This window comes from Pseudorca crassidens, chromosome 10, assembly GCF_039906515.1.
Source record: "Pseudorca crassidens isolate mPseCra1 chromosome 10, mPseCra1.hap1, whole genome shotgun sequence".
NCBI lineage: Eukaryota > Metazoa > Chordata > Mammalia > Artiodactyla > Delphinidae > Pseudorca > Pseudorca crassidens.
In genome coordinates, this window is record NC_090305.1 from 63058066 (window position 1) to 63083557 (window position 25492).

Here is a 25492-nt window from a genome sequence, read left to right on the forward strand (position 1 = left end):
GCAAGGCAGAGTTCTTTGGTTAACCAAATATTTCATGCTCCTAAAGCCTGCCCCACCTCAGGGAGCTTTGTTCAATTTGCTTAGCCCTAGTGCATACATGGTTCTAGGTCCAGAGATGGGGACCAACATATCCTTTTCTCAGCCCAGTTTGGCTCCAGACCTTGTTCTATATCAATAAATAGACTGCCTAGACTCTATCTGATCACAGTAGTCATCACAGCAGTCAGGTTCCTAGAGTTCTAGATGACTACAAAGTGGTTAGCTGACCTCTGTCAGCTAGCCTCCTTTACAAAAGCCTCTCTGAAAATTTATTTCCATCTAAGTGTGCTAAATCTTTTAGATTCAAAAAGTTTATCTTCTTTGGTCTGCACAGTAGCCCTGTGAGAAAGGGAAGGTGAGGTAGGCATCATCCTTTCACTTTCACAAATAAAGAAATCACAACACAGATGGGTCAAATGACTTGACCAAAGTCATACAGCTAATGAGAAACAGAACCATGTCTGAGCCCAGTTTTTGTTATAATTGCCTTTTCCAGAATCCAGGGAGTTTTGCCCATTTTCCTGAAACTTTCTTTGACCTACTGCTTTCAATGCCAACAATTGGAAAACGTATTAATTTACTATATTCACTCTTTTTTTTTTTTTTTTTTTTTGCGGTACGCGGGCCTCTCACTGTTGTGGCCTCTCCCGTTGCAGAGCACACGCTCCGGACGTGCAGGCTCAGCGGCCATGGCTCACGGGCCCAGCCGCTCCGCGGCATGTGGGATCCTCCCAGACCGGGGCACAAACCCGTGTCCCCTGCATCAGCAGGCAGACTCTCAACCACTGCACCATCAGGGAAGCCCCCTATATTCACTCTTATGTGAAGGTATTATATGTTTTCAAAATAGCCAAATGTAGACAGCAAGATAGGAAATATCAAGAAATTGAGTGTATGTTTAGAAATCAGCTAATTAATTTTTTAAAAATCAAGATGTATATTATACTGAGAGGTTAGCATATTCAAATGAAATCTTATTTTATAAATACTCATTGCAGATGAAGCTTAAATAGGAATACTCAGAAATATTGCTCAGGGCAGAGGAAAAAATATATGAAAAATCAAAGAATTTCAGTTCAATAGATTATTATTTTCTGAAAGCTTAAGTAAAATCGAGTACCTTGATCATGAGAGTTACTCTCTGGAATAGTGGCAAGGATCCTTGTGGGATCCTGACATTGTATCATTATCTACTTCTAGATACTCTGACAAATGAAGGCAGAGGACACTGCAACAGAGGAAGGACTCTGCCCATTTCGTTTTTCTGAGTGGATTACATGAGTTCACATTTAGTCTTCCCCTGGCATAGAGTCTGCAGCTGCAGCTCCTCGGATGAAATGATTTATTCCTCACTAGGGCCAGGGTATGGAAAATAATCACATTTTTCTCTAAGACACAGATGTAATCCCTGAGTAAATGAGCTGGAGGATGAGAGCAGCCTGAAAGTTTTAGGAGGAAGTGTCTTACAGGAAGTCATACAGCATAGGGGACCTTTTGTGTACAAGCTGTTACTAAGCGCACCTTAAGAAAGACAATGACATACTTATTTTAATGATGATGCTTTTCTTACTATTATTATTATCTTTTAAAAAGGAATTGCAAACATGGCACATTTCTAGGTAGAGTCTGCTCACCACAGCAGAGTGGAAAGTAGACCACATCCACACTCTGCCAAATCAATAGCATAGTGGAAATGAAGGTTTAAAAAGGGGCCAAAAGGAGATTCAAGGCCATGCTTTCAAAGCTGTTTCCATAAATCCCAGAAAATGACAGTTGTCCATATCATGTAATCAAGGGGAATGAGAAACAACGCAGGGATATGAAACCATGGTCCTTGACCTTATGAGGACTGCGTTCTAGGGGTAAAGACAGGGGATAAGTATGCAAATAAGTACATGAGGTAAATACAAGTAGTGAAGAGAACTATGACTATGAGAATGAGTGTCGTGTTTCCCTGTTTTACTGAGTGAGTACTTTGTACATGCCAGCTCTACGCTCATTCCTTGCATGTTCTTCCTACTTAATTGTCCTTATCTATAAAATGAAGCCTAAAGAGCTTTCGTCACTTATCCAAGTTCACACAACCAATAACAGACAGGCGTTTGACCACAGGTGTGTTTCAGCTCCCTCACTCTGAATCACTGCACACACCACCTTTCCTAACAATGGTAAAGTGACAGCTGCCATAGTCAACTCCCACTTCTGTGGAGAGTGTGAGAGGTGCCCTGATCTGTGCCCTTGGCCCAGACCCGTCCCTACACCCTCCCACCCATGAGCCCATGAACCAATAACGCAAGCGCTAGCCGACCCAGGCTGTACTAAATGCCCCTGTGAATCTAGGCATCCAGCCCCATATGGATGGAGGAGATGGTAGCGTACTCTTAGGTGTGCTCAGCTATCCTCTGGAATAGTTGTGTGACCTTGAGCACCTGAAGTTGTCATCTGGGCCCTCTGCCTGATGGTTGGAATTCTCATTTCTGAGTCTTTGCTTACATACTACTCAATAAATCTCTAAATAATTTTCTCTTCAGTATATTTTCATTATTTACTCAGTCAGAAAATATTGACCTTGTTGGCCAGTGACACTGGTGATGAGAAGACTTGTCCATGAACTTGAGGACAGACCCTTTTGTTTTGATCTCTTAGATATAAATTAAAAAGTGCTTACTGCTCCAGGGTCCCATGTGAAAGGAGAGCTCCTAAAACACATGGGTGGAGAGCAAAGGTCAGGTAGTCCTCTAAAAATTTTAAATGGGGCCTTAGATAGAGACAAAATGAGTTCTCTATTTAGGAAGGGAAAATACACACACACACACACACACCCCTGATTTTTTTCCCCTGTGTAAATAATGTCCCGGGTTAAACAATTTCATTGGCATAATGAATTCTCTGTATGAGAAAGTCACTGTATAACCCTGTTCTAAATCAGTTATATCCCAGTAGGGGTTAGAAGTGTTCAGAAAACAGAGCTGCCTTAAGAAGCAGCTTTATAAAGCTTTGTTGGGTGATACATGTACACTAATGCTTTTCCATTCACAAGTCGAAAGAGAGAAGATATTGGAATGACATGCCAACCAAACCTTCGTGCTGTTTGGGCAAGGAGCACCGCTGGGTTTACCCTGCCAGGAGCTCAGTACCTCCCATCTGCATGTGATTTTGCGTGCAGGGGTGACAGGGAATCAAGGATGGAAGGAAGGGAGCCAACCTCCCCCAGAGCACGTGGAGCAGCAGAAGGAAAGAAGCCACAAAAAGGGAAGAATCTCTGTCTCTCTCTCTCTCTCTCTCTCTCTCTCTCTCTCTCTCTCTCTCTCACACACACACACACACACACACACACACACGTTTGGTGCTAAGTACTCCCAGCTCTTCAGTAGGACTCCAGAGATTCTCTTATGAGGACTTCAAAAGCTCACTGAAGGGAAACTAACACCAGAAGAAAAGGGAAGGCATTACGTGAGAAGCTGCATTCAAGTATTTGAGGACTTTTGGAGACTTGAGTCAATGAAAGTAGCAGCAAATTAAAACTGTAGGTGAAAGCAAGTTACAGAGGTAGATTCAGCAATGACGCAACCATCCTAACTCAAGAGAACGCATCTGCATGACATGATGGTACCTTTGTACCAGGCCACTTGCGGAAGCGAAGAAAATTGGGATTGGAGAGGCGTGGAGCCAGAATGCACCTGGATGTGGGTCAGCACCCCTCTCAGGGTCATTCTTGGTCACCTGACCATGGGGACCTGCATGAATCATAGTGGTGCTGGTTTGGGTGGAATCTCAGTTAGCAGCTAAGAACAAGATCTGGAGAAGGCAGCAAAGACAGTGTGAAACACAGAGCAATAAAAATACATGAAATTGTTAGTAGCTCTGCTAGAAATCTAAACACCAAGATCTTCTGTGAACTTAAGCTGTGAGAAAACAGATGGGTGAGGGAAAGAGACGGAAGGAAGACAGGAGCTAGAAGGAGAGGAAGGGTAGCAGTTCAATGGGGGCAGAGTGGTCCCCTTCTGCCCCTAGCTTTTTTTGTGTTCCCAGCCCTACCCACTAGGATCGGTGAGCGATCTCAAGTCTCAGGAAGAAGCTGTGGCTTAGAAAAATAATGGAGTTGAAGTTCTCAATAAATACGCTATGCAGCTAAAACCATTTAATCATGATCTTTGCATCAGAGGAGGAAAATCATAGGGAATGAAATGAGCAGGATCATTTTAAAAATAAAGATTTGGTTGGCAGATTACCACAGTAAGAAGATGAAAGAAAAGTCAGGAAAGTCAAATGCGACCAAAATCCACATTAACAAAAGTTGAAGAAAACAGACACCATTTACATTCCAAGCCAAATAATGAGGTGTCAGCAAGGCATCAGCTGGAAGAAAAACGTTGGAAAATGATTCTTTTTTTTCACTGCTTGCAGCCAAAGCTCTAGTTGAAAATAAATGCAAAATTTTGCAGCTGGCAGTAGAGATTCTTAATGATCTCCATCAGCAGAAAACTAAGATTCTGTTAAGGGGTCTGACTCAGAAAACTTATAAGCCAGAAGAGAAAGAACAGAAGCTGTCAGCTGCAGAAGGGGATATTCACAGAGAGTTCAAGAAACAGAAGAGAAATTATAGTGAAGATAGATTATGTAAAGATCTGTTGGATCACCCTGTGGGGAAAAAAAGCCCAAGACACCAGGCTTTTTGATGCAACAAGATTTCTTCCTGGAGAGAAGAGAGATGCTGCCTTCCAGAGATAGAAATTGCAGATAGCAAACCCAAAGATTGGTGTACTTCAGAGATTTCAGAAATAAACCAAATCCAGGAAGATCACGAAGTAAATCCCATCAGTGAGAGGTCCTGGGAGACAGGCTGGCTCCCTGAGCACACTCCCTGGGAGTACTGGGGCCCTCGACCCCACTGTGCCCTTCACATCCTTCTTGCTATGGAAGAGGCATGCCTACAAGTGAATGCGTTGTGAATGGGCTGCCACCTGGGTAGAGGGACCTATGAGGTGTCAGGAAAACTTTACCCTCTGATCTGCAAACATGACTTGATGAAAAACTGCCAGAATGTCTACTGAATCCCACACCCTCTGAATGACAGACTACCCAACCTTCCTTGATGGTGGACACAATCGAGATATCTCCACTTCACCATTCATCAAACAGACTTGCCTGGAGGTCAACACAGGGCTGTACATGGACTACCACCTGGACCAAAGGACTATTTTCAGGATCTGTTAAAATATCTGCCTCTAATATTGGCCTTGGTGTGGTTTCATTAAAAAAGAATGGCCCTAAGAGCTCTTACTTTCTCCAGGGAGGGCTGGCTTAGCTAATGGTGATGCCACTAACTTCCTATCTTTATCGGGAATATCTGTCATAAATATAAACCACTAACACTGCCATCAGCCATCTTCTCAAACATGGACCCACACATTCCCAACCTTTCTTCCTGGTGAGCTTACAGCTCCTTGCTAAAGAAAACTTTAGAAACATAGATCCTCTTGCCCTAAGAAAGTACCTTCTTTCTTGACCCTAATTACTTGAGATTATGTACCTTTCTCCCTCTACAAAGTACATACAACCTTTGGGTTCTAGAGAGGAGCTTCTCCAGATATCACTACCTGCTCCCCCAGGCTTCCAGCCTCAGGTTATGAATGGACCCTTGGGATAGTTCAGGTGTTTCAAAATCCAATGTGAATGTTACTTTGGTAATTAGGTTAACGCTCTTAGAACTTAGTTTTGTTGTTAAGAGATCTTTTTGAACCAAATGACTCAAATCTGATAGGTATTTGATTTACCATAAAGTATGACCACCACTTGAGCTGATGTCTCTCACTTTCTCCACTCTCCTCAAACCTGTTTTATGTACTAACGTCTTTTATACAGTTAACGTAGCTTGCGCGACAGAGATGGGTTTTAATATAATATATGCTGAATATAACACTTTTTCATAAATTTGCTTAAAAGGAAAAGTGTAGGAATAATTATCATGACTGTTTGCTAATCTATGTTCTTTTGCTCATCCATACTTTGCATAAACCTTGATCAAAAGTCAAAACACTCAGCTTGGTGGTAGGTGAACTGTTGCCTAAGAGGAAATAAGTAGTCACTGAAATACCCATCAACTAAACCCAAACCTGCAATGTGATGCCAAAGAATACACTCTTCAAGAAATCACTTAGAAAATTACTAACATAAGTATTCTCTCCATGTTTGGGCATTCCCTGGTGGTCCAGTGGTTAGGACTTGGCACTTTCACTGCCAGGGCACGGGTTCAATCCCCTGGTCAGGGAACTGAGATCCCATAAGCCACATGGCACACACACCCCAAAATTTTTGCTCTCAGCCGTGAAAGTGGATTTTGTTGGGCTCCTTTACCCCAGTGGGACCCTTTATCTGTATAAAATTAGAAGTCGACATAGACCCTGAAAGCTGCCTTAGTTGACATGGAGGTAGCCTGTCAGCTCCACATCCGTCTCATCTCATAAGGTGGCATCTCCGAGTGCCCCAGGGCTCCACCAACCTCAGTTTGGCAACTTCTAGGTCACAACACAGTAGCAATAAGGTCAAGGTCATGGTTTCAATGGCCACGGAGGCCATAACCAACTTCTTCCATTTACAAACATAAAACACTATGTGGTATGAGATAGATAACAGTTGATACTCAATAGAAAGAAATTTTTATCAGTATTCTTAACCAGCATTCTTGCAAGTGTGTACCTGTGTTACAAATAAGAAGAGTGAGTATGCAAAATCCCTCCAAATTGCAAATATACACCCTACTGTTGGGTCAACAGCATCATCTTTGTCTGTTAAAAACACTTCATTTTATTTCAGCAGAGATAGTAAGTACCTGTTAGTGATGTTATTAATGGGGCCGAGACATGTGCTATGGAGTCAGGCAAGACGCTCTCCTGGGAGAATGACTTTCCACATTTCTCTGGTGTTAGAACGAACAGCAGCCCAGATGGACGCTCAGCAAATTACTTTCTCACAGCACAGCCCCATCTCGCTGTGATCTGTCAGCATTTTTGCAGCTTCCCACAGTGAAAGCTTCCTCATGATTCTGTATTCCTTGGGAAGATTAGACTCTGCCTTTTTTTCCTCCAACTCTTACATCTTCCATCTGAGACTATGTGGGTCTCAGATTTAGATCTTAGATTTACATTTAAATGTGAAGTTGTAGGCAACGACTTAGTGGCACAATATTGCCTTGAGCCGTAAATTAATTAATTAATTAATGAAAGTCATCTGGAGACAGGTTTTTTTAAGAAGATTTCAAAGACCTTAGATAAATTGGTTTCTTTATAACCCTCTCCACTGTCCTCATATCTCTGACCCCTGCCGCACCGCCACCACTGCCACTCCCATTTATGAACAGGCCACTTCACCTCCTACTTCAAAAGAAAACCAAAGCCACAGGCAGGAACTGCCTCAGGCTCCTGCAAACCCACAAGAATCTGTGCTCTCCTTTCCTCCTTCCCTGTTTTCCAATGAGAAGGAACCCCTGTTCCATGCCTGATCTCCTTACCTGTGTCCCAGATCCCTCCCGCCAACCTCCTCAGTCCCTGACTCCATCAGTTATCTCCTCCTCCGCCTCTTACACCCACTCCACTGCCTCTTTCCCAGTAGCATTCAACAGGCCCAAGTATCAACTGGGTTCATGGAGCATTCCAGCTATTGCCCCATCCTCTGCCTTCCTTCATGGTCGAGCTTAGTTGAGGGAGTTGCATCTACACGAATTCCTCTCCTCACCTCCCATTGACTCCCAGGGAGGATGCCCTACAAGGTCGCCCTTCAAGGTCGTCGCCCTACGAGATTCCTTGTTGCTAAACACAATAGACACCTTTGACTTCTCAAAAGTATCTAAACTTTTGGAAAATTATTCCTATTTAAAAAATAACAAACAAACATCCATTCAGTCAACAAGCATTTATTGAGTTCTGACTAGTGCTGGGAACTTAGAATGTGGCAGTAAACAGGTATTGGCAACTGTGGAGTTTACATTAGGAGGAGATGGGGACCCAAGCCATAAACAATGAAACATATGAACAAGATAATTCCATAAGGTGATAAGTGCTAGAGTGATGGGATAGAGAGTAACTATGGAAACCACACTGAGTTCCAAAGGAAGCCTCTCTGAAATGATATTTGAGCTGAAGGCACGAGTACAAAGATCTTGGGCCAGAATGTCACAGGTAGAATAAACAGCAGGAACGGAGCCCTGAGGTTGGCACAAGCACTGAATAGATATGACAACATATCGTTTACATGTACAAAAGGAGAGACCAGAAAGAGGCAAGAGAGTGTGCTCTTGCTGGGTAGGGAAAGGGCTTCTGAGCCACAAGTGAAGTGGACCAAGTCTGGAAGAACAATGAGCTTTGTACCCTTTTGGGTTGGGGCCTGGCTCCACCTCCCCTCCATGGGCCTCCTGAGTAGAAGTGTTGGAGGAGTGGAGGAGGGTCTGTTGCCCGCCTCCTCTACCCTTCAAATCCAACTTTAGAAGCCAATAAGCAAATCAGCCAGCTTAAAACAAGCTGGAAGAGCTTCTGGAATGGACCCCGCTGGAGCCTGAAGAGAGACGGATCCCCTCACCCCTCTCCTTTGATCCCTCAACTCTGAGCTGGATAGGGAAAGTAGCCCAAGAGGAGCTCCTACGAGGCCACTGCTGGCTACACAGTGGAACCCAAAGTCAAGGTCAGCCCCTGAAGGGAGTGTGTTAGAGTTCAGTCTTCTCATGATCAGCTTCAGTGGTCAGGGTCCTGGACTTGGAGGGGCTCTCCAGTATTTGTGCCTGGGAGACAAAATGAGCCCAAAGATATTCTCCCAAAGCCAAGTTCCCAAACACACACACACACACACACACACACGCACCCCAATCCACAGGAACACAGGTGATCTATGGGTCCTCTGTCTAACCTGGGGGCAATGACCCCCAGCATGTATGTGTGTATAGGGGGTGTGGTAGAACCAGAGTGGAGTGGAGGTTTAGTTCCTGTGACCCTGATCGAGAGCCCATACTCAAGATCAAAGTCCTTTTCCAGAGCCTGGGACTGTAGATAGTGGGAGCAAATCAAAAAGAAGAGATGAGGGCTTCCCTGGTGGCGCAGTGGTTAAGAGTCCGCCTGCCGATGCAGGGGACACAGGTTCGTGCCCCGGTCCGGGAAGATCCCACATACTGCGGAGCGGCTGGGCCCGTGAGCCATGGCCGCTGAGCCTGCGCATCCAGAGCCTGTGCTCCGCAACGGGAGAGGCCACAGCAGTGAGAGGCCCGCGTACCACAAAAAAAAAAAAAAAAAAAAAAAGAAGAGATGAGAAGTCAACCCCCAACCCTGGTCCATTATAATTGGCTTCAGACCCCACCACCACAGAATGTACTCAGACGCAGGGAGGAAAGTCTTGGACGGCTTAACTGGCCTAACTCGCTCCTTCCTTGACCTAGTTATCCTCTCCCCAAGGCCAAGTTCCTCTCCTAGTTTTCCTGATTCCTCTACAGTATGTAAAGGGGCTGAGCCAGGGAGAGTGGGGAGGGGGAGGGGAACCAGGCCTCAGCCCTTCTCAGGAATTTGGGGCTCTATGGCCTGTAAACAGCAACTCTCAGAGCAGCCCTCTGGTTCTCTGTAAGTGCTCTGGGGCCATTGCCTGTGTCTTGAGCTGGGGAGGGTGGGACACAGGGGCCATCTTTGCAGCCTTGTCTCCAGGAGCCCTCAGGAGAGGGGAAGTGGGCAGGGCATTGTGCGTGAGCCCAGATTACTCACCCAGGGTTACACATTTTGCAAAGCAATTAGTTCTGGAGTTGAGACTGTCCAGATGGGTTGGTAAGAGGGTTTGCTCTCACCAGGGTAAGGATAAGTTGGAGACACTCACAAATCCCTGTGTGAGGCTGGAGACAGGGGCCTGGGAGTGGGAGAGAGCTCCTTCCTCATGACTTTCCTCTCAGCTCCTGACACAGCACATCGACTGCCTCTGACATGTGGAGTTAGACAGCTCGTACCCTCCCTGGGAATCTCCTTGCATCTCTGGACCATTTGGTAGCCTAATATCGTATTACAAAAGAACTTGGATCTTCCCCAAAGCCAGCTGTGCCTCAGACTGTGAGCTAGTACAGAGGACTGATTAAGGAGGTCAAATGGAAACCAAAGGACACAGGGGGAGAGAGGAACCCAGGTAGAGGATTAATTACAAAGAAAGAGGTCAAAGGTTAAAAGTCAGACTAGGCAACAGGATGCGGGATGGAGGGGACTAGAGGTTGGAAGACAACACGTGGGCTGGCACTGGGGCCATCCTGAGCCAAAGATCCTGGAGGCCTGTGCACATCCTGGGGGAGAAAGGTCTATAGCTGAGACCAAAAGAGCTCTGGAGCCTGAGGGCTGCTGCTGGGACCCACCGCCTGGAGTATAACACACAGACGTGTCCCCTCTCACCTCCAGGCAGGCTGCCCGGTGGCCCCCGCGCCATGGGGACTATGGGCATCGGCTGTGGCTGCATCAGCAGGTGTGTGCCCCTGCATCATATTCAAAGCCAGATAACCTGTCCCGGGGCACGTGGGTTGAGAAGCAGTGAGTCCGGGAGCTGAGGCCGTCCATTCACTTGAAACTCCTCTATCACTTCTTCCGAGGGGTCGGCTTGGTCCTCTTTTTCAATCTGGTTTACAAAGAGAAACATAAAAATCCCCAGCGTTGCTAAGTGATGTGCTCTTTCTCCATGCTCAGTTAATAGAATTATAAATTTATAGACTACCTTTGCGGTTATTACTCTTCTGCTAAACTCAGCCTTAAAATCTCAATTCTGGAAACTTCTCAATCCTGGAACTATCTGGCCAAAATAATATGATAATTTTTTTTTTTCCGGCCTGAGCCTAGGAAAGATATTCTTTAAAATATCTTCTGTTTTTATGTACAGTAAATATTGCTTTTGTTTCCTTTTTGTCTTTCTTTCTTTCTTTTTTTTTTTTTTTTAATATATTTTGGCTGCACCGCACAGCATATGGGATCTTAGTTCCCTGACCAGGGATCGAGTCCGTGCCCCCTGCTGTGGAAGCTCGAATCTTAACCACTGGACCACCAGGGAAGCCGCTGTAACTCCTTTTAATGATTCAAAAAGCCAATTTAGCGAGGACTTAATGTTGTTAAAATATTTTTCTAAAAAGAAAATGTTCTAAGTGAAATAGCAGTTTAAACCATATACAAAAACTAGACATACAGATCAGAAATGAAAAAATAAAACTGTCTCTATTTACAGACAACATGATTGTCAGTGTAGAAAATCCCAGAGTCTACCCCCAAAAAAAGCTAGAATAAGTGACTTTAGCAAGATCACAGGGTACATGATCAATGTTTTTATATATTGGCAGTGAACAACTGAAATTGAAAAAGTACTATTTTTAATAGTACCTAAAAGCATGAAATACTTAAGTATAAAGCAAACAAAATATGTATGTGATCTGTATGCTGAAAACTTCAAAACAAAAAGGACCTAAATGAATGGGGAGATATAGCATGTACAGTTCTCCCCATGCTGACTTATAAACTTGACATAATCCCATTCAATCCCACCAGGATATATTGTCGAAATTCACACGCTGACACTAAAATTTCTATGGAAAAGTGGAGGAACTAGAATAGCCAAAGACAATTTCAAAAATAAAAAACTGTGTTGGAGAATTTACACTAAACTGAATTTAACACTTACTGTAAGGCTATAGTAATCAAGTTGATGAAAGAAAAGATATATAAATTAGTGAAACAGAATAGAAAGTCCAGAAATAAACTCACTCATTATGGTCAACTGATTTTTGACAAAATTGCAAAAGTAATTCAGTGGAGAATCTTTTCAACAAGTTGTGCTGGAACTATTAGATATCCATATGCAAAAAAAAAATGGAACCTCAATCCATATCTCACACCATTTACCAAAAAATTAACTCAAAATAGATAACATAAATGTGAAACTTAAAATTTTAAATTTCCAGGAGAAAATCTTTGTGATCTTGGGTTAGGCAAAGAACTCTTCCATACAATCCAAAAAGCACACATACAATACAAAAAACATGATATATAAAAGAAAAAATTGATAAATTGAATTTTGCCAAAGTTTAACACTTTGGTTCTTCACAAGACACTATTAAGAAAATGAGAAAGCAAACCACAGGCTGGGAGAAAATACTTGCAAAACATGTATTTGATAAAGGACTTATATCCAGATATATATTTTTAAACTCTCAAAACACAATAATAATTAAATAACCCACTTTTTTAAGTGGGCAAAAGATTGAGCACACACTTCACCAATAAATGTCTTTGGTGGATGATATATAAGCTCATTAAAAGAACATCATTAGTCAATAGAAAAAAACAAAATTAAAAATACAGTGAGGTACCACAACACACAATATTAGAATGGGTAAAATTTTTAAAGCTGACAGTACCAAATGCTGACAAGAATTCAGAGCATCCTACTTTGCTAGTAGGAATACAACCACTTTGCTAGTAGTGCAACCACTTTGGAAAACAACTTAGCAGTTTTATATTTATTTAAACATACACCTTCCATATGTCCCAGCAATACCAGTTCTAGTTATTTACTCAAAGAAAAGCAAACTTACACTCACATGAATGTTTACAGAAGCTTTATTCATAATTACCAAAAACTGGAAACAACCTAAATATCCTTCAACTCGTGAATGGAAAATTCTGATAGGTTCGTGCATACAGTGGAATACTACTCAGCAATAAAAGTGAAAGAACTACTGATTCATGCAACAACAACATGGTTCGATCTCAAATGCATTATGCTAAGTGAAAGAAGCCAGACTCAAAAGGGTACATACTGTATGATTCCGTTTATGTGACATTCTAGACAAGACAAAACTATAGGGACAGAAAACAGATCAGTGGTTGTCAGGAGCTTGGGGACTGACTTCAAAGGGGAAGTATGAGGGAAATTTGGAAGTTGATGAAAGTATTCTATATTTTGATTGCGGTGGTGGTTACATGACTCTGTGCATAGAACTGTTTGCTGAAAACGTTGAATTCTACTGCATGCATGTAAACCTGATATATGTATGCGTGCGTGTGTGTGTGTGTATGTGCCTTGTGTATTACACAAACATACATGACACTTTTTGTGTCATGGTCTGTGGCTTTCTCCTTTATCCGAATGCATGTAACTGAACTATGACTTCCCAAAAGAAAACAGCGCTTAGTGATATAATCACCGTAATCCTGCTTTCCACCCAACTCCTACTGCCCTGCTGTGTGTTTTTTCCCAGTAATGCTCAAAACTGCCTGGAAACAGACAGGGTGAAGGCAGATGGTTGGCTTCATACAAGGCTGGAGGTTTTCCCAAGAATATGAGATAGATATTCAAAGGGTAGGGGAATGTAAGGTATTTTTGAGAGAGATTAAAATGTTGGGCCATGGTTTCTAATTTGGAGAGGGAGGAAAGTGAAGAAAGAACGAGTCTGAATAGACATTTTTCCAAAGAAGACACATATGGTCAACTGGTACATGAAAAGATGCTCAACATCACTAATCATCAGGGAAATGCAAATCAAAACCACAATGAGATATCACCTCACACCTGTTAAAATGTCTATTATCAGAAAGACAAGAAATAGTAAGTGTTGGTGAGGATGTAGAGAAAAGAAAACCCTTGTGCTCTGTTGAGGGGAATGTAAATTGGTGCAGCCACTGTGAAAAACAGTATGGAGGTTCCTCAAAAAATTAAAAATAGAACTACCATACGGTCCAGCAATTCCACTCCTGTGTATTTATGCAAAGAAAATGAAAACATTAACTTTAAAAGATATATGCACCCTCATGTTCATTTCAGCATTATTTATAATAGCCAAGATATGGAAACAAGTGTCCATCAGTGGACAAGTGAATAAAGAAACTGTGAGATATATATATATATATATATATATATACACACATACATACAACGAACCATTATTCATCCATAAAAAAGAATGGAACCTTGCCATCTGCAACAACATGAATGGACCTCGAGGGCATTGTGCTAAGTAACATAAGCCAAGGAAAGATAAACACCATAGGATCTCTTCTATATCTGGAATCTAAATAAACAAACAAATGAAAAACAAGCTCATAGATACAGAGAAGAGAGGCAGGGGTGCAGGGGGAGAGAAATTGGTAAACTGTTTCGATTTGGTTTTTTACTTTGAATAAATTGAATAATTCATAAGGAAATAATTTAAATTAATAAATAAATGATGATAACTTGAAACATTTTTTAAATCAAACTACCAGGGAAGAAAAAAGGAATCTGATGGATGGAGAAGGAAAAGCCAGGGCTCAGAGTACCAGAAGCACCTGGTGAAGTTTAAGAACAGTTGCTGTGGGCACACTTAACAAAGCAAGCTGGAAGAAAAGCAGACGGTTGATGTGGAGTTGGATGATTCCACTGGTGATTTCAGAGACGGCAATTTGTTTCCCTCATTGGAGAATAAACTTAGAAAGAACAGATGGTTCATATGCAGCTCCATCAGGCAGAGCTCAGCAAGCCTTCAGCGCAGCCTCACGGCCTGTTCTAAACCTACCCTAACCTTCTCAGACCTCCAGCTCTTTCATCCTCGGGGTATGACTTGCCTTCATCTTTTTTTAAATGTTTTCAAATTTTTTATTATTTATGTATTTTTTTGGCTGCGAGGCATGTGGGATCTTAGTTCCCCAACCAGGGATCGAACCCACACCCCCTGCACTGGAAGCACAGAGTCTTAACCACTGGACTGCCAGGGAAGTCCCCTTAACGACCATTTAATGGGTCTCTATTTTGCAAAACCAAACGGCTTTTCCTGTTCCCATCAGTGGCCTGTCCCTCCACACGTACTATGAAGGAGCCTTACTTCTCTTACTCTATCCACGATCTCCATCCCCTCTCCTTTGTTTCCAATCTCACCCTCACTTCTGCACCCTTTCCCATCAGCTCTTAATGTACTTTAAGTTATGGTAAAAAAACAAAAAAAATTCTAGAAAGTAGAATTGGCAGGCGTGTGTGTATCTCAAGAGGTTGGAAGTCAGGGTGGGGCTTAGGTTTCCAGTAGGGCTGATTAGAGGGGCTGTGGTGTTATTTGCTGAGGTTGTTGATAAGAGGAAGAGCGAGTGTTCATGGGAAAGAAGTCAAGTGGAGATGAGTTGGGTTTGATAACATCCACGTTGATCTGCTGGGCAATCAAGCCCATATATGAGTTTAATGCCAGGGCTGGAATAAGGTTTACAAGTCATCACCATGCCGGTCACGTTTAAAACCATAAGAAAAGTCTACAAATAACAAATGCTGGAGAGGATGTGGAGAAAAGGGAACACTCCTACACTGTTGGTGGGAATGTTAAGTTGGTACAGCCACTATGGAAAACAGTATGGAGGTTCCTCAGAAAACTAAAAATAGAATTACCATATGATCCAGCAATCCCACCCCTGGGAATATACCTGGACAAAATTATACTTCAGAAAGATACATGCACCCCTATGTTCATAGCAGCACTGTTCACAATAGCCAAAGCATGGAAACAACCTAATGCCCATCGACAGATGAATGGATAAAGAAGATGTGGTGCATATATACAATGGAATACTACTCAGCCATAAAAAAAGAATGAAATAATGCCATTTGCAGCAACATGGATGCAACTAGAGAGTATCATACTAAGTGAAGTAAGTCAGAAAGGGAAATACAAATATCATATGATATCACTTAATGTGGCATCTAAAATACGGCACAAACGAACCTATCTACAAAACATAAACAGACTCATAGACATAGAGAATAGACTTGTGGTTGCCAAGGCGGAGGGGGGAAGGGAGAGGGAGGGACAGGGAGTTGGGGTTGGTGGATGCAAACTATTACATTTAGAATGGATAAACAACAAGATCCTACTGTATAGCACAGGGAACTATACTGAATATCCTGTTATAAACCATAATGGAAAAGAATATTAAAAATGTGTATATATATTTACAACTGAAAAAAACCCATAAAACCATAAGAGACTCTGTAATGGCCTATATGGGAAAAGAATCTAAAAAAGAGGGGATATATGTATATGTATAACTGATTCACTTTGCTGTGCAGCAGAAACAAACGCAACATTGTAAATCAAGTATACTCTAATAAAAATTTTAAAAATAAATAATTAAAAAAAAAAAAAACAGAAGGCAAAATCAAGGAGAGGGCTCAGAATAAAACCCTAGAGGATCCCAAGGTGAAGTGTTGCCAGAAAAGGAAGGACTCATAAAGAAGACCAAGATGGAAAAATCAAGGGAAGTGGAAGGGCTAGTTTACCCAATCCTGCACAAAGAAAGAGAGTTCTCTCTGGTTTTCTGGAAGGTGAAAATGCAGAATGTACCTCTTGGCATCAGGAAGACAAAAGGAGGACAAGTCACATAGAAAGTGTCTGGAATAAGTTTGGGTGTGCAGACCTGAAAAGCAGGCAGACTACCTCTATCTAAGAGCCTGAAACTTAGCAGCTGGCCCCGGAGCCTGGGTCTGTTAGTGCATACTCTCGGACCCCTCACAGTAATTGCTCATGGGTTGGCGCTCTTCTGAAGTAAATCCTAGCTTGTCAAGTATGTAAATGTTTATAATTGCATTTTCCTTTGGCAGTCCTGGTCATTGTCAACAAACCGAAAACTATATACAGGTGCGACCACTGACTGTGGGCTAACTTCCGAGCTCAGGGTTGTTACTCAGGGGAACAGCAGCATCACTGAGAGATGGGCCACTCATAAATACCATCTGAGCAGCGGGACCAGGGGCATACATCATCCCCCCTGATTGTCCAGAGTTTGGTGCAGTGCTGTACACGTGGTCTCGATGACCAGGCTTGAAAATACATGTGGAAATAGATTGGGCCTCCAGGCTTCTTGTGTGCAGGGCGCAGTTTGTACAAGACAACGCTGTGAAAGAACACATCAAAGGCACACACAGTACTGCTCACATATGTGTGACTGGCCCCAAATTAGTCACTCAAAGCCACAGCCACAGAAGTTTTCAGAAAACCACAGATCTTAGCTCCTGAAAGCAGAGCACCAAGGAGCCAGAAGAGTCTCAGCTCCGGAAACACGTCTTAACCCTAAAGGCCAGGATGACCTGTGAAATACTAAAACCTTGAAGAACTGAGAGTAAAACAAACTAAAAGGGAGATGCCATGGTTTCTTTCCATCAAATATGAGAATGCTGGCATGTTCAATCAGGATGCAAGGAATCATACCTATTGGATCCTAAGATTTAAATATTCACTGGTTTTTGAAAAGATGTATCCAAGGGAATTACTAAGGACACAAAAGTCCTTTGTCAAAATTGTTTGACCTCAAAGGGTCAGACCTCAAGAATGGCACCATTTCAGAAAGCAAGCCTGCTTCAGGAAAACTTTTTTGACCCTTTCTTCACATGTAATTTAGTAGCTCTGCTTGAGAGTGAATTTCTTCCCATTAACCTTCCTCCCACCCCTTTGATTTAGGACAGTCACTTAGTGTCAATAGAGTATGTATGCATAGCGCATACAGCATGGCGAAGCAATGTCTCTAATGCATTACCTTAGGACCTTGGGGAACCTGAGAAGGGAGAATGAGTATCGTAGGAAGGGCTCAGATGGTGCATCTGTGATGTCGTGGGACATTATGAATGGAGCCTGTCAGGTCCCTTGGTCCCAGGGAAGGGACGACAGCTGAGGAGGCAGTGACAGACTATAGAGGTGTCTTCCCTGATACCCACCGAGGATGGTTAACTGAGGGAGTCAAAATACACCAACACTAAAATATCTCTTGAGTTTAAGTGAATTCAGCAAGGCTGAATCCAGACAAATCTGTGGCTCAGATGAAATTGGCTTTCATTGTCTTCCATCTCCTTTCCATGTCCTGGTTCATTCAACTCCCGGCCACCCAAACAGCCATCACATAGCTCACTGGAGATTGTGGGCTTGAAGCCACCACCATAGATGTCATGCCTCATATACAATTAATTTCCTCTGCTCTGTACGTTTCCTAACCACTTCCATATTTCAAAGCTCACCTGTCCTAGGACCTTATTACTCAGGCCCCTCAGGAAGGCATACATTAACAACCAGGTAACTTGACGCACAACTTCCTATTACGGTTTTAGTGACTTACCAGTCACTCACCAGTCTGTTACTTCCTTCCCAAATTAACCTCACTTGATCTACACTGGGGGTGGGTTGGTTGCTTGTTGACAGTGCAGATCCCTAGAACCTCACAAGTGACCCAAGGAATTAGATTCTCCGGGAGCATTTTAACATGCTCCCCAGTTGATTCTTCTACATACTAAATCTGTAAACGTCATGAGACATGCATACACTATTATGTGCTATGCAGGTTCTGAGCATCAGAGTACTTATGAGAATCCCAAATACAGTTTATATCCATTGTTAACTTATAAAACAGGTTCATTTTCAAATACTAAAAGGACTAAAGAGTTGGCCTGCCGTGTGTGTGGACAGAGAGTATAAGGGAAGTCTCTGTACCTTCTGCTCAACTATGATATGAACCTAAAACTGCTCTGAAAAGTAAAGTCTATTAAAAAAAACAAAAAAAAACGGGCTGACCTTCCCAAGATGGAGCTGATGAACATATGCTCTTTGGCTCACTTATTCTCTCTACAGGCATCATCCCCTTTTATCCTCTACTTATTCTAACCTAACTTCTTTGAAGCCCCAGACAGGCAGAGCCATTCTCCAGGCCTCCATAGCCCAATGCACATACTGATTACGAGAGTATTAGAGCGTTTAACCCTACACTGTGACTAACTATTCTCTTGTTTGGTTCTGGTGGATCACAAACAACCTGGCTTGTTCTGGCCACGTTCCCATCCCCCAGCATAGTATGTGGAACGCTATACATATGCAATCAAGATTGTTGAATGAATGAATGAATGATCTTGCCACTGAAGTTAACATCAGATGAAGTGTGTTGGGAGGAGGGATGGATGAACTGGCTGAACCTCTCCTTTTGCACATACGCAGATACCCCTTAGAGCCACCATTCCTTCTCTCTCTGAGGGACAGGAATCGAGGACCTCATTTATTCAATCTTTTACAGTGGTCCATACTCTGAATTTATAAATTAATCACTTCCAGTCCTACTAGACAAAGGAAGCAACTGGTGCTGCCATCTGAAGTATTGTACCAACAGTGGCTATGTGGAAAACAGAAGCCACACTCGGTGTTTCAAACAAGGGGATTTAATGCAGGGAACTGATTACACAGGTTTGGTAAGGCTGAAGGAGGGCCACTGAGATAACCTATTGTTAGTAAACACAGGAAGCAGCTACTAACCTTAGGGCTGGGGAGCAAAAGGGAAGAGGTGGTGTTACCAGAACCTAGAGGCTTTGTTGGGGGACCCCCCACGGCTGGTGCCTGGCCCTTTCTGGGGGCTGCTGCGCGGCTGCTTCTTGGCCTTCTGAGGGGAACGCTGCTTGGCTGGTGGAGGTCGGACTTCTGGGCGGGGGCGTGGCTGACGTTCGGACCTCGGAGGGGACCGTGGCTTGGCTGGTGCTCTGACCACCGCGGGGGGTGCAGCTGGCTGGCGCTTGGGCCTCTGAGGGGACGTTGCGCGGCGGCTGGTGCTGAGAGGGCCAAAAGAAGCTGGAGGCTGGAGCAATGGCTCTCCTCTGTTGCTTTAAGGGATGCTGACAGGAGCTGGAAATAGGAAGGCAGCCCTGCTCCTCCCCCCGCCCCACCTTCCAGTCTCCCTCCAGTACCTTCCAATGCCTGAGCCTAACGGGGGAGCCGACTGTCAGGGGATTGGGGGAAGCGCAGTTTGCAGAGCCTCAGCCCCAGCATCGCAGAGTAGAGCAGGAAGGGGGAACTCAGAGCTGAGAGACAGAGGCCAACGCCCAGCCCAGGCGCCAGGTGGCAGCGCAGACCACTCACCTGGTCTTCTGGCAGGCACAGCAGATCCAGTCCTCCTCTTTCTTCTGGTAGAAGCAGCCACTTTTACAGATGCTATACTTGCGGTCCACAATCTCGCGTTTGGAGTTGAGGAAGGTGAACGGCGGGCAGCAATGTATGCTGAAGTGCTCCGAGAACTTCTGGTTCTTGGAGAGTCTGGGGCCCTCCTTAACCACTTTCTGACTCATCTCACTGGAAATCAGTGATGCGGGGGGAGGTGGGGAGACATAAAACAGCACATTCATGTGAGGGAGCTTTCTACTCAAGGAACCCACTCCCTGCTACTCCCATGGTCCAAGTTAACATTCAGGGCTATCCTCCATCCTGAATCTGGAAGGTCAATTTCCTGCCCAGCTCTATGGAAATGAACTCAATTAGGAGTTTGTTCTTTTTTTAAAATTTACATACAATTTTTAAAGGTTACACTCCATTTACAGTCATTACAAAATATTGGCTATACTCCCCGTGTTGTACAAATACATCCCTGTAGCCTATCTTACACCTAAGAGTTTGTACCTAGGCAATATAAGGGAAGAGTTTGTTAATTTTTATTTTTAAATCATGTTTTCTGAAAATGGACTCTTTTTTCCCTTATTTATTAGCCACCCACTTAGGACAGGAAAAAATATTACAAAGCCAAACACATCTATGGCAAAATAATATTCTAGATTTAGGAATGGCCGTTTCTCTAAAAAACCAAGAAAGCTTTGTTATTGAAAGCATAATCTCTATTCATACAATGAAATACTACACCAGAATGAGAAAGAACAGACTGTAAGACACAGGTCAACATGTTTGAATCTCACAAACATAATGTCGAACAAAAGAAGCCAAACACAAAGGAATACACGCTATATGATTCAATTTATATGAGGTTCAAAAACAGGCAAAACTAGTCTAGTACATGGTGCTAGAAATCAGAACATAGTTGTATTTGGAAGAGGTGGGGTCTGACTAAGAAGAGGCAGGAGGGAGCCTGCTGGGGGCGGAAAATGTTCTGGATCTTGATCTGGGAGATGACTACACAGGTGTATACATATGTAAAAATTCAGTGAACTCTACACTTAATTTTTGTGCATTTTACTGTTTACCTCAGTTAAAAAGGAAAAGTAAGAGGAGGAAGAGGAGAGACTAGAGAGTTTTGATTCTTGAAATATTCTGAAAGGGGGGTAAAAACTTAATTACTACAACATCCCTTGTGGAAACGTGACACATGCAGAGATAGTCCTACCTAACACTCCAAAACACTGAAGCACACAGGGTACTTAAATGACTATTAACCAACAAGAGTCTACAAATATACACAGGTAATGTGCATATACCGGCCACTGAGAATGTCCCCCCCCTCAACAAACTCAAGGTCAAGTTGTACACACAGACGTGCAGTATACAATTACAAGACACGGTGACATCGACCAACAGAAGTATGTACAAAGATAAAGGAAACCATGAAAAGGGGATGGATTCTTTGAAGACAGAGAAGATGATCTGGGTTTTAAGGATGAATACATTAAAAACAACTAAGTTACTCTGAGGGGATATTTTGATTTTTTGTTGGTTGGTTGGTTTCTATTGTTTTTTGTTGAAGTATAGTTGATTTATAATGTGTAACTTTTTTGTTTTTTGATAGGGTTGTCTTCTGCTACAGATAGAAGTGAGGGCTGAGGAGCAAGTTGAGTGTAGTTATGAGAAGAAAATACAACCTTTTGCACCTCAGTCTGTAGAGTCCATATTAGGTGTTACACCTGTTATGTTGCAAATCCTGTTTCCCAATGTTTCACCTGCTTTTATCATGCAAAAAATTAATTTTTATGTAATTAAGTTTCCTAGTTCTTACTCAGGGTTTTATATTTGAGTTCAGAAAGTCCTCCCTACTTCAGAAGCTCTTATCATACTCATAAATATCCCATTTTGAGAGAGAATCCTCTCTGAATCTCACTTTCATGTCTCTTTTCCTCTCTATAACTCCTCACTTTTATAGGCAATGTTCTTGAGAAGTTATCAACACTCTCTTTCTCCATTTCTACGTCTCCTCCCCCTCAGTGCACTCCAATCTGGCTTCTGTTCCTACCTCCCAAAGACACGTGTTTCTCATAAAGACCTCCATGCTGCCAGACCAGCGTCTTCTTGCTCGATCTCTCCATGTAAATGCTTCCCTGTCCTGTCACTCCATGTTCTCCTAGATTCCCTCCTCCATCTCTAGCCCTTCTGTCTCAGTTTCTCTTATAGGCTCATCTGCTTTATCCAAAACTTTTAATGTTAGAGTTCTTCAAGGTACAATAAATACTAAATTATTAATAGGGTTACCTTCAAGCATCCACTTCAGCATTTATGATATGTTAGGTTGTGCCAGACACAGTGCTCAGGCTCTGTAGGGGATGCAAAGCTGAATCATGTTTAGTCCCATCCTCAAGAAAAGTATCCACCAGCTGGGAAGATGGGCAAGGATGCGCATGGTGTACTCATGGCCACAAAACCTACCTATTGACCCCAAACACGTACAAGTCTCTGAGGAGACTGAGGGGATGGATCAGCTAAACACCCTGCTGACATCTTGTAGATGGAGGAATGTTGCATAAATGTTAGTAAGTGCAATACAAGGAAGGGATGCTGTGGAACATGAGAATGTGCTGAGACAATGGCACGGAGAGTCCACAAGAGCGGGGCCATACATTGGGCTGGGGAAGCAGGTAAAACATGGGTAGAAACATCTGGCCCTGAGATTTGGACAGCAGAGATAAGGGTTTGTGGAGGACTGGGAACAGTTGATTCCTAAGCAAAGATACAGAAGGGTGAATTGCAGTCCACCTGAGAGCCCACCCGGTCTTCAGGGCAGTGTGGGAGAGGTGACAGTGCCAGGACACAGGTGATGAGGTAACACAGGAGCTACCCATCACTGCGAAGGATCTAGCCCTTGTGACTGGGAGTGTGGTCATGCCATCAGCTGATCAGGAGTCTGAATAGATGAGAGGGAGGGAGATCATCTCATTGGTCTGGGATATCATGAATTTAAGGCGCTCATGACATCCATGTGGAAATGGGCATCCGAAACTCAGGAGCTAGAGCTGTCGGCTCGAGGGTCCTTCACCTCATGGAAGAGGCACAACCTTGGGAGTGGATGTAGTGGGTGTGAGCTGAGCGAGGAGCCAGGCCAGGGAAGGCTCCCAGGAGGAGTAGTGGGCCTACCTTCAAGCTCCAGGAAGAAGAGCTAGGGAAGAAGGAGCAGCAGGGGCAGCCAGGGAGGTGGGAGGGGTAGCAGACTCTTAGAAGAGAAATCTGCAAATTTGCAGGAGGAGGAGATGGTCAGCAGTATATATATTAAAAAAAAAACCAAACAAATAAAAAAACGCTTTGTACAAACAAGCATTTTTAGACCAATGAGAAACTAAAATTGATTTTTAGGATCTGATTCATTGCAATTACGACCCTAAAGATCTGCTGAAGCCCTACCAAACCCTGCACATGTGGCAAAGTCCAGCTCAAGTTTCTGCTCCCGTGGGAAATAATGAAATGAAACACTCCAGGACTAAGCAGCAGGAGTCATTTCTTTAGGCTCCCGGCACATGGAGATGATGTTACTCAGTTTCACAGGCAACTCAGACATCCCTAATTCCTCCAGCCTTCTGGGGTCATCTTTCCCCAGATTGTTCAGGCACTCATCACAAATAACAGAAAATCTAGCACTTGCCCCAAATTTTTATGAATGACCGGCATGGGGTAAGAGGGAGATTTTAAGTCTCCTGTGACTCTAAATTTCTGCTCTGACTGAATTCTCAATTCCCACCCACCTGACAAGATGCCTGGGCCCACTCTATGCCTATCTAGACCCCCTGCCAGCCATCTCTTCCCCAGCACGTCAGGGGAAAGTTCTCAAAGTATTCCCTGGCAACTCTCCTTACTCTCCGCCTTCGCCCACCGTGTCCAGCAGGGAGCAGCCTAACCGCTTGTTACTCATCACATGTGTTCCTAATGGAAAAGCGGTTCTCTGCCCTGGACCCCTGACATTCTTCTAGATTAACCAACTGAAAATTCACCCAGCTTTAACATAGCATTTCCCCCCTTCCTTTAGTAAAATGTTAACAGTCAGTGGAAAGGCTCTGGCTACTATTGCCTGTGGTAGCAGAAGTACCGCGTTTAGTCTGGGGTACATTGTAATTGGTTATATATACTCCCCTCCAACTCTGCCCCACACCATGCCCCAGTTTAGAAATGCTAAGGTCCACATGCTGAGCCATAGCAACATACACACGAGCCATCCTTTCCCACCATACCAGGCTTCCTAGTAAATTAGTTGTAACTATAGGCAAATAACTAACGGCAGAAGAAATAATTCACATTTCCTGATGCCCTATTATATGGTGGTTCTTTTATATACTTTACCTCATTTTTCTAATATGGCATTATCATCAACAAACTTAAGATGAGATAAGTAAGGAATATGACCAAGTTCAAAGAGCCAGTAAGAGGCGAACAGGGATTTGAACCCAGGTCCCTGTGACTCCAGCATCTGGTGCCGTCTGACCAGGCTCAACATGGTCTGAGTTCCCTGTGCTCAGCCCTCCTCTCTAGGGAGCAGGTGTCCAGGCGATGGGACCAGCCTGGACTTTGGGGAACTGGAGTTGGGTCCAAGGAGGGAATAAGGCTGCAGAAGTGCATGGGTCCATGTCCCAGGGTGAAAAAGACTGAAAGTTGGGGAAACAGCTCCCTGAAGAAAGGAATGGTAGAGGATGGCGTGTGGAGACATCAGGACAGTGCGGGGGCCAGCACCTCCTGCCAGAGCACAGAGGCTCACAGTGGGGGGGCTGCACTGTAAACTCAGGCAGGGTCCCGAGGGGAGTGTGACCCATGGGTGCTTCCTCTGTCCCTCCCTCACCAGTCCTTAGTAGGTTTTAAGACCTTATTCACTGTTGAGAATTTAAAAACTTGGATGAAGGAAAATGATAAAAATTCCTAAATTCTTATCTCATAGTTAACCACGTAAAAATATTTGAACGTATTTTTTGCCTTGAGAATATTTACATGTAAATATATAGTTAATAAAAAGTCAGACCATACCTTACATACTTTTCAAATTATATACTTGGAAAAATCATTCGTTTTTTAAATAAAGTTTTATAGATGTAGACATAATGTCACTCATAGCATTTTCCTATAGCTTTTAAAATCTGTGATAAATTTATAGTTGCAGCCCCCTTTATGGTTTATATCATGTATTTGCATCTTCTCTCATGTTCTTGATTAATCTTGCGAGAACTTATCCACTTTACAATTCTTTTCAAAAACAAGCTTTTGGGTTTCCTGCTTGTCTTTGTTCTTTTTTTTCCTAGTCCATTAATTTCTGAGTGCATTTATTATTTCTTCTTTTCAGTTTTCTTTAGGCTTATGTTCTTGTGCTTTTTACGTATTCTTGAGACAAACTCTTCTCACATATGCATTTATGACTATAACTTTTTCATACGACTTCAGCTGAATACCACAATATTAACATAAAATTTTCATTTTCTCTTCATTTTAAATATGAATGAGTTCTTCTTTGATTCATCAATT

General features: G+C 43.2%; 1 protein-coding gene and 1 long non-coding RNA gene across 5 annotated transcripts in view; one reads left to right on the forward strand and one right to left on the reverse strand.

Annotated features, from left to right (window-relative positions):
* LOC137232318 (uncharacterized) overlaps positions 1-25492 on the forward strand; it is a 557085-nt gene that overhangs the window by 505168 nt on the left and 26425 nt on the right. The gene's annotated exons all lie outside the window — the stretch shown is intronic.
* The window catches only part of MOBP (myelin associated oligodendrocyte basic protein), a 42395-nt gene that overhangs the window by 2934 nt on the left and 13969 nt on the right, over positions 1-25492 (reverse strand). The window contains exons 3-6 of one of the 3 annotated variants that reach the window (XM_067754020.1): positions 19928-20137; positions 19331-19620; positions 10443-10662; positions 7936-9250 (exon numbers count right to left, since the gene is read on the reverse strand). In XM_067754020.1, coding sequence (XP_067610121.1) covers positions 19365-19620; positions 19928-20133 — 462 coding nt within the window. In that variant the 5' untranslated portion in view covers positions 20134-20137 and the 3' untranslated portion in view covers positions 7936-9250; positions 10443-10662; positions 19331-19364. Of the gene's footprint in view, positions 1-7935; positions 9251-10442; positions 10663-19330; positions 19621-19927; positions 20138-25492 lie in introns of those variants that run through there. The other 2 variants (XM_067754019.1, XM_067754021.1) reach the window with 2 other exon arrangements.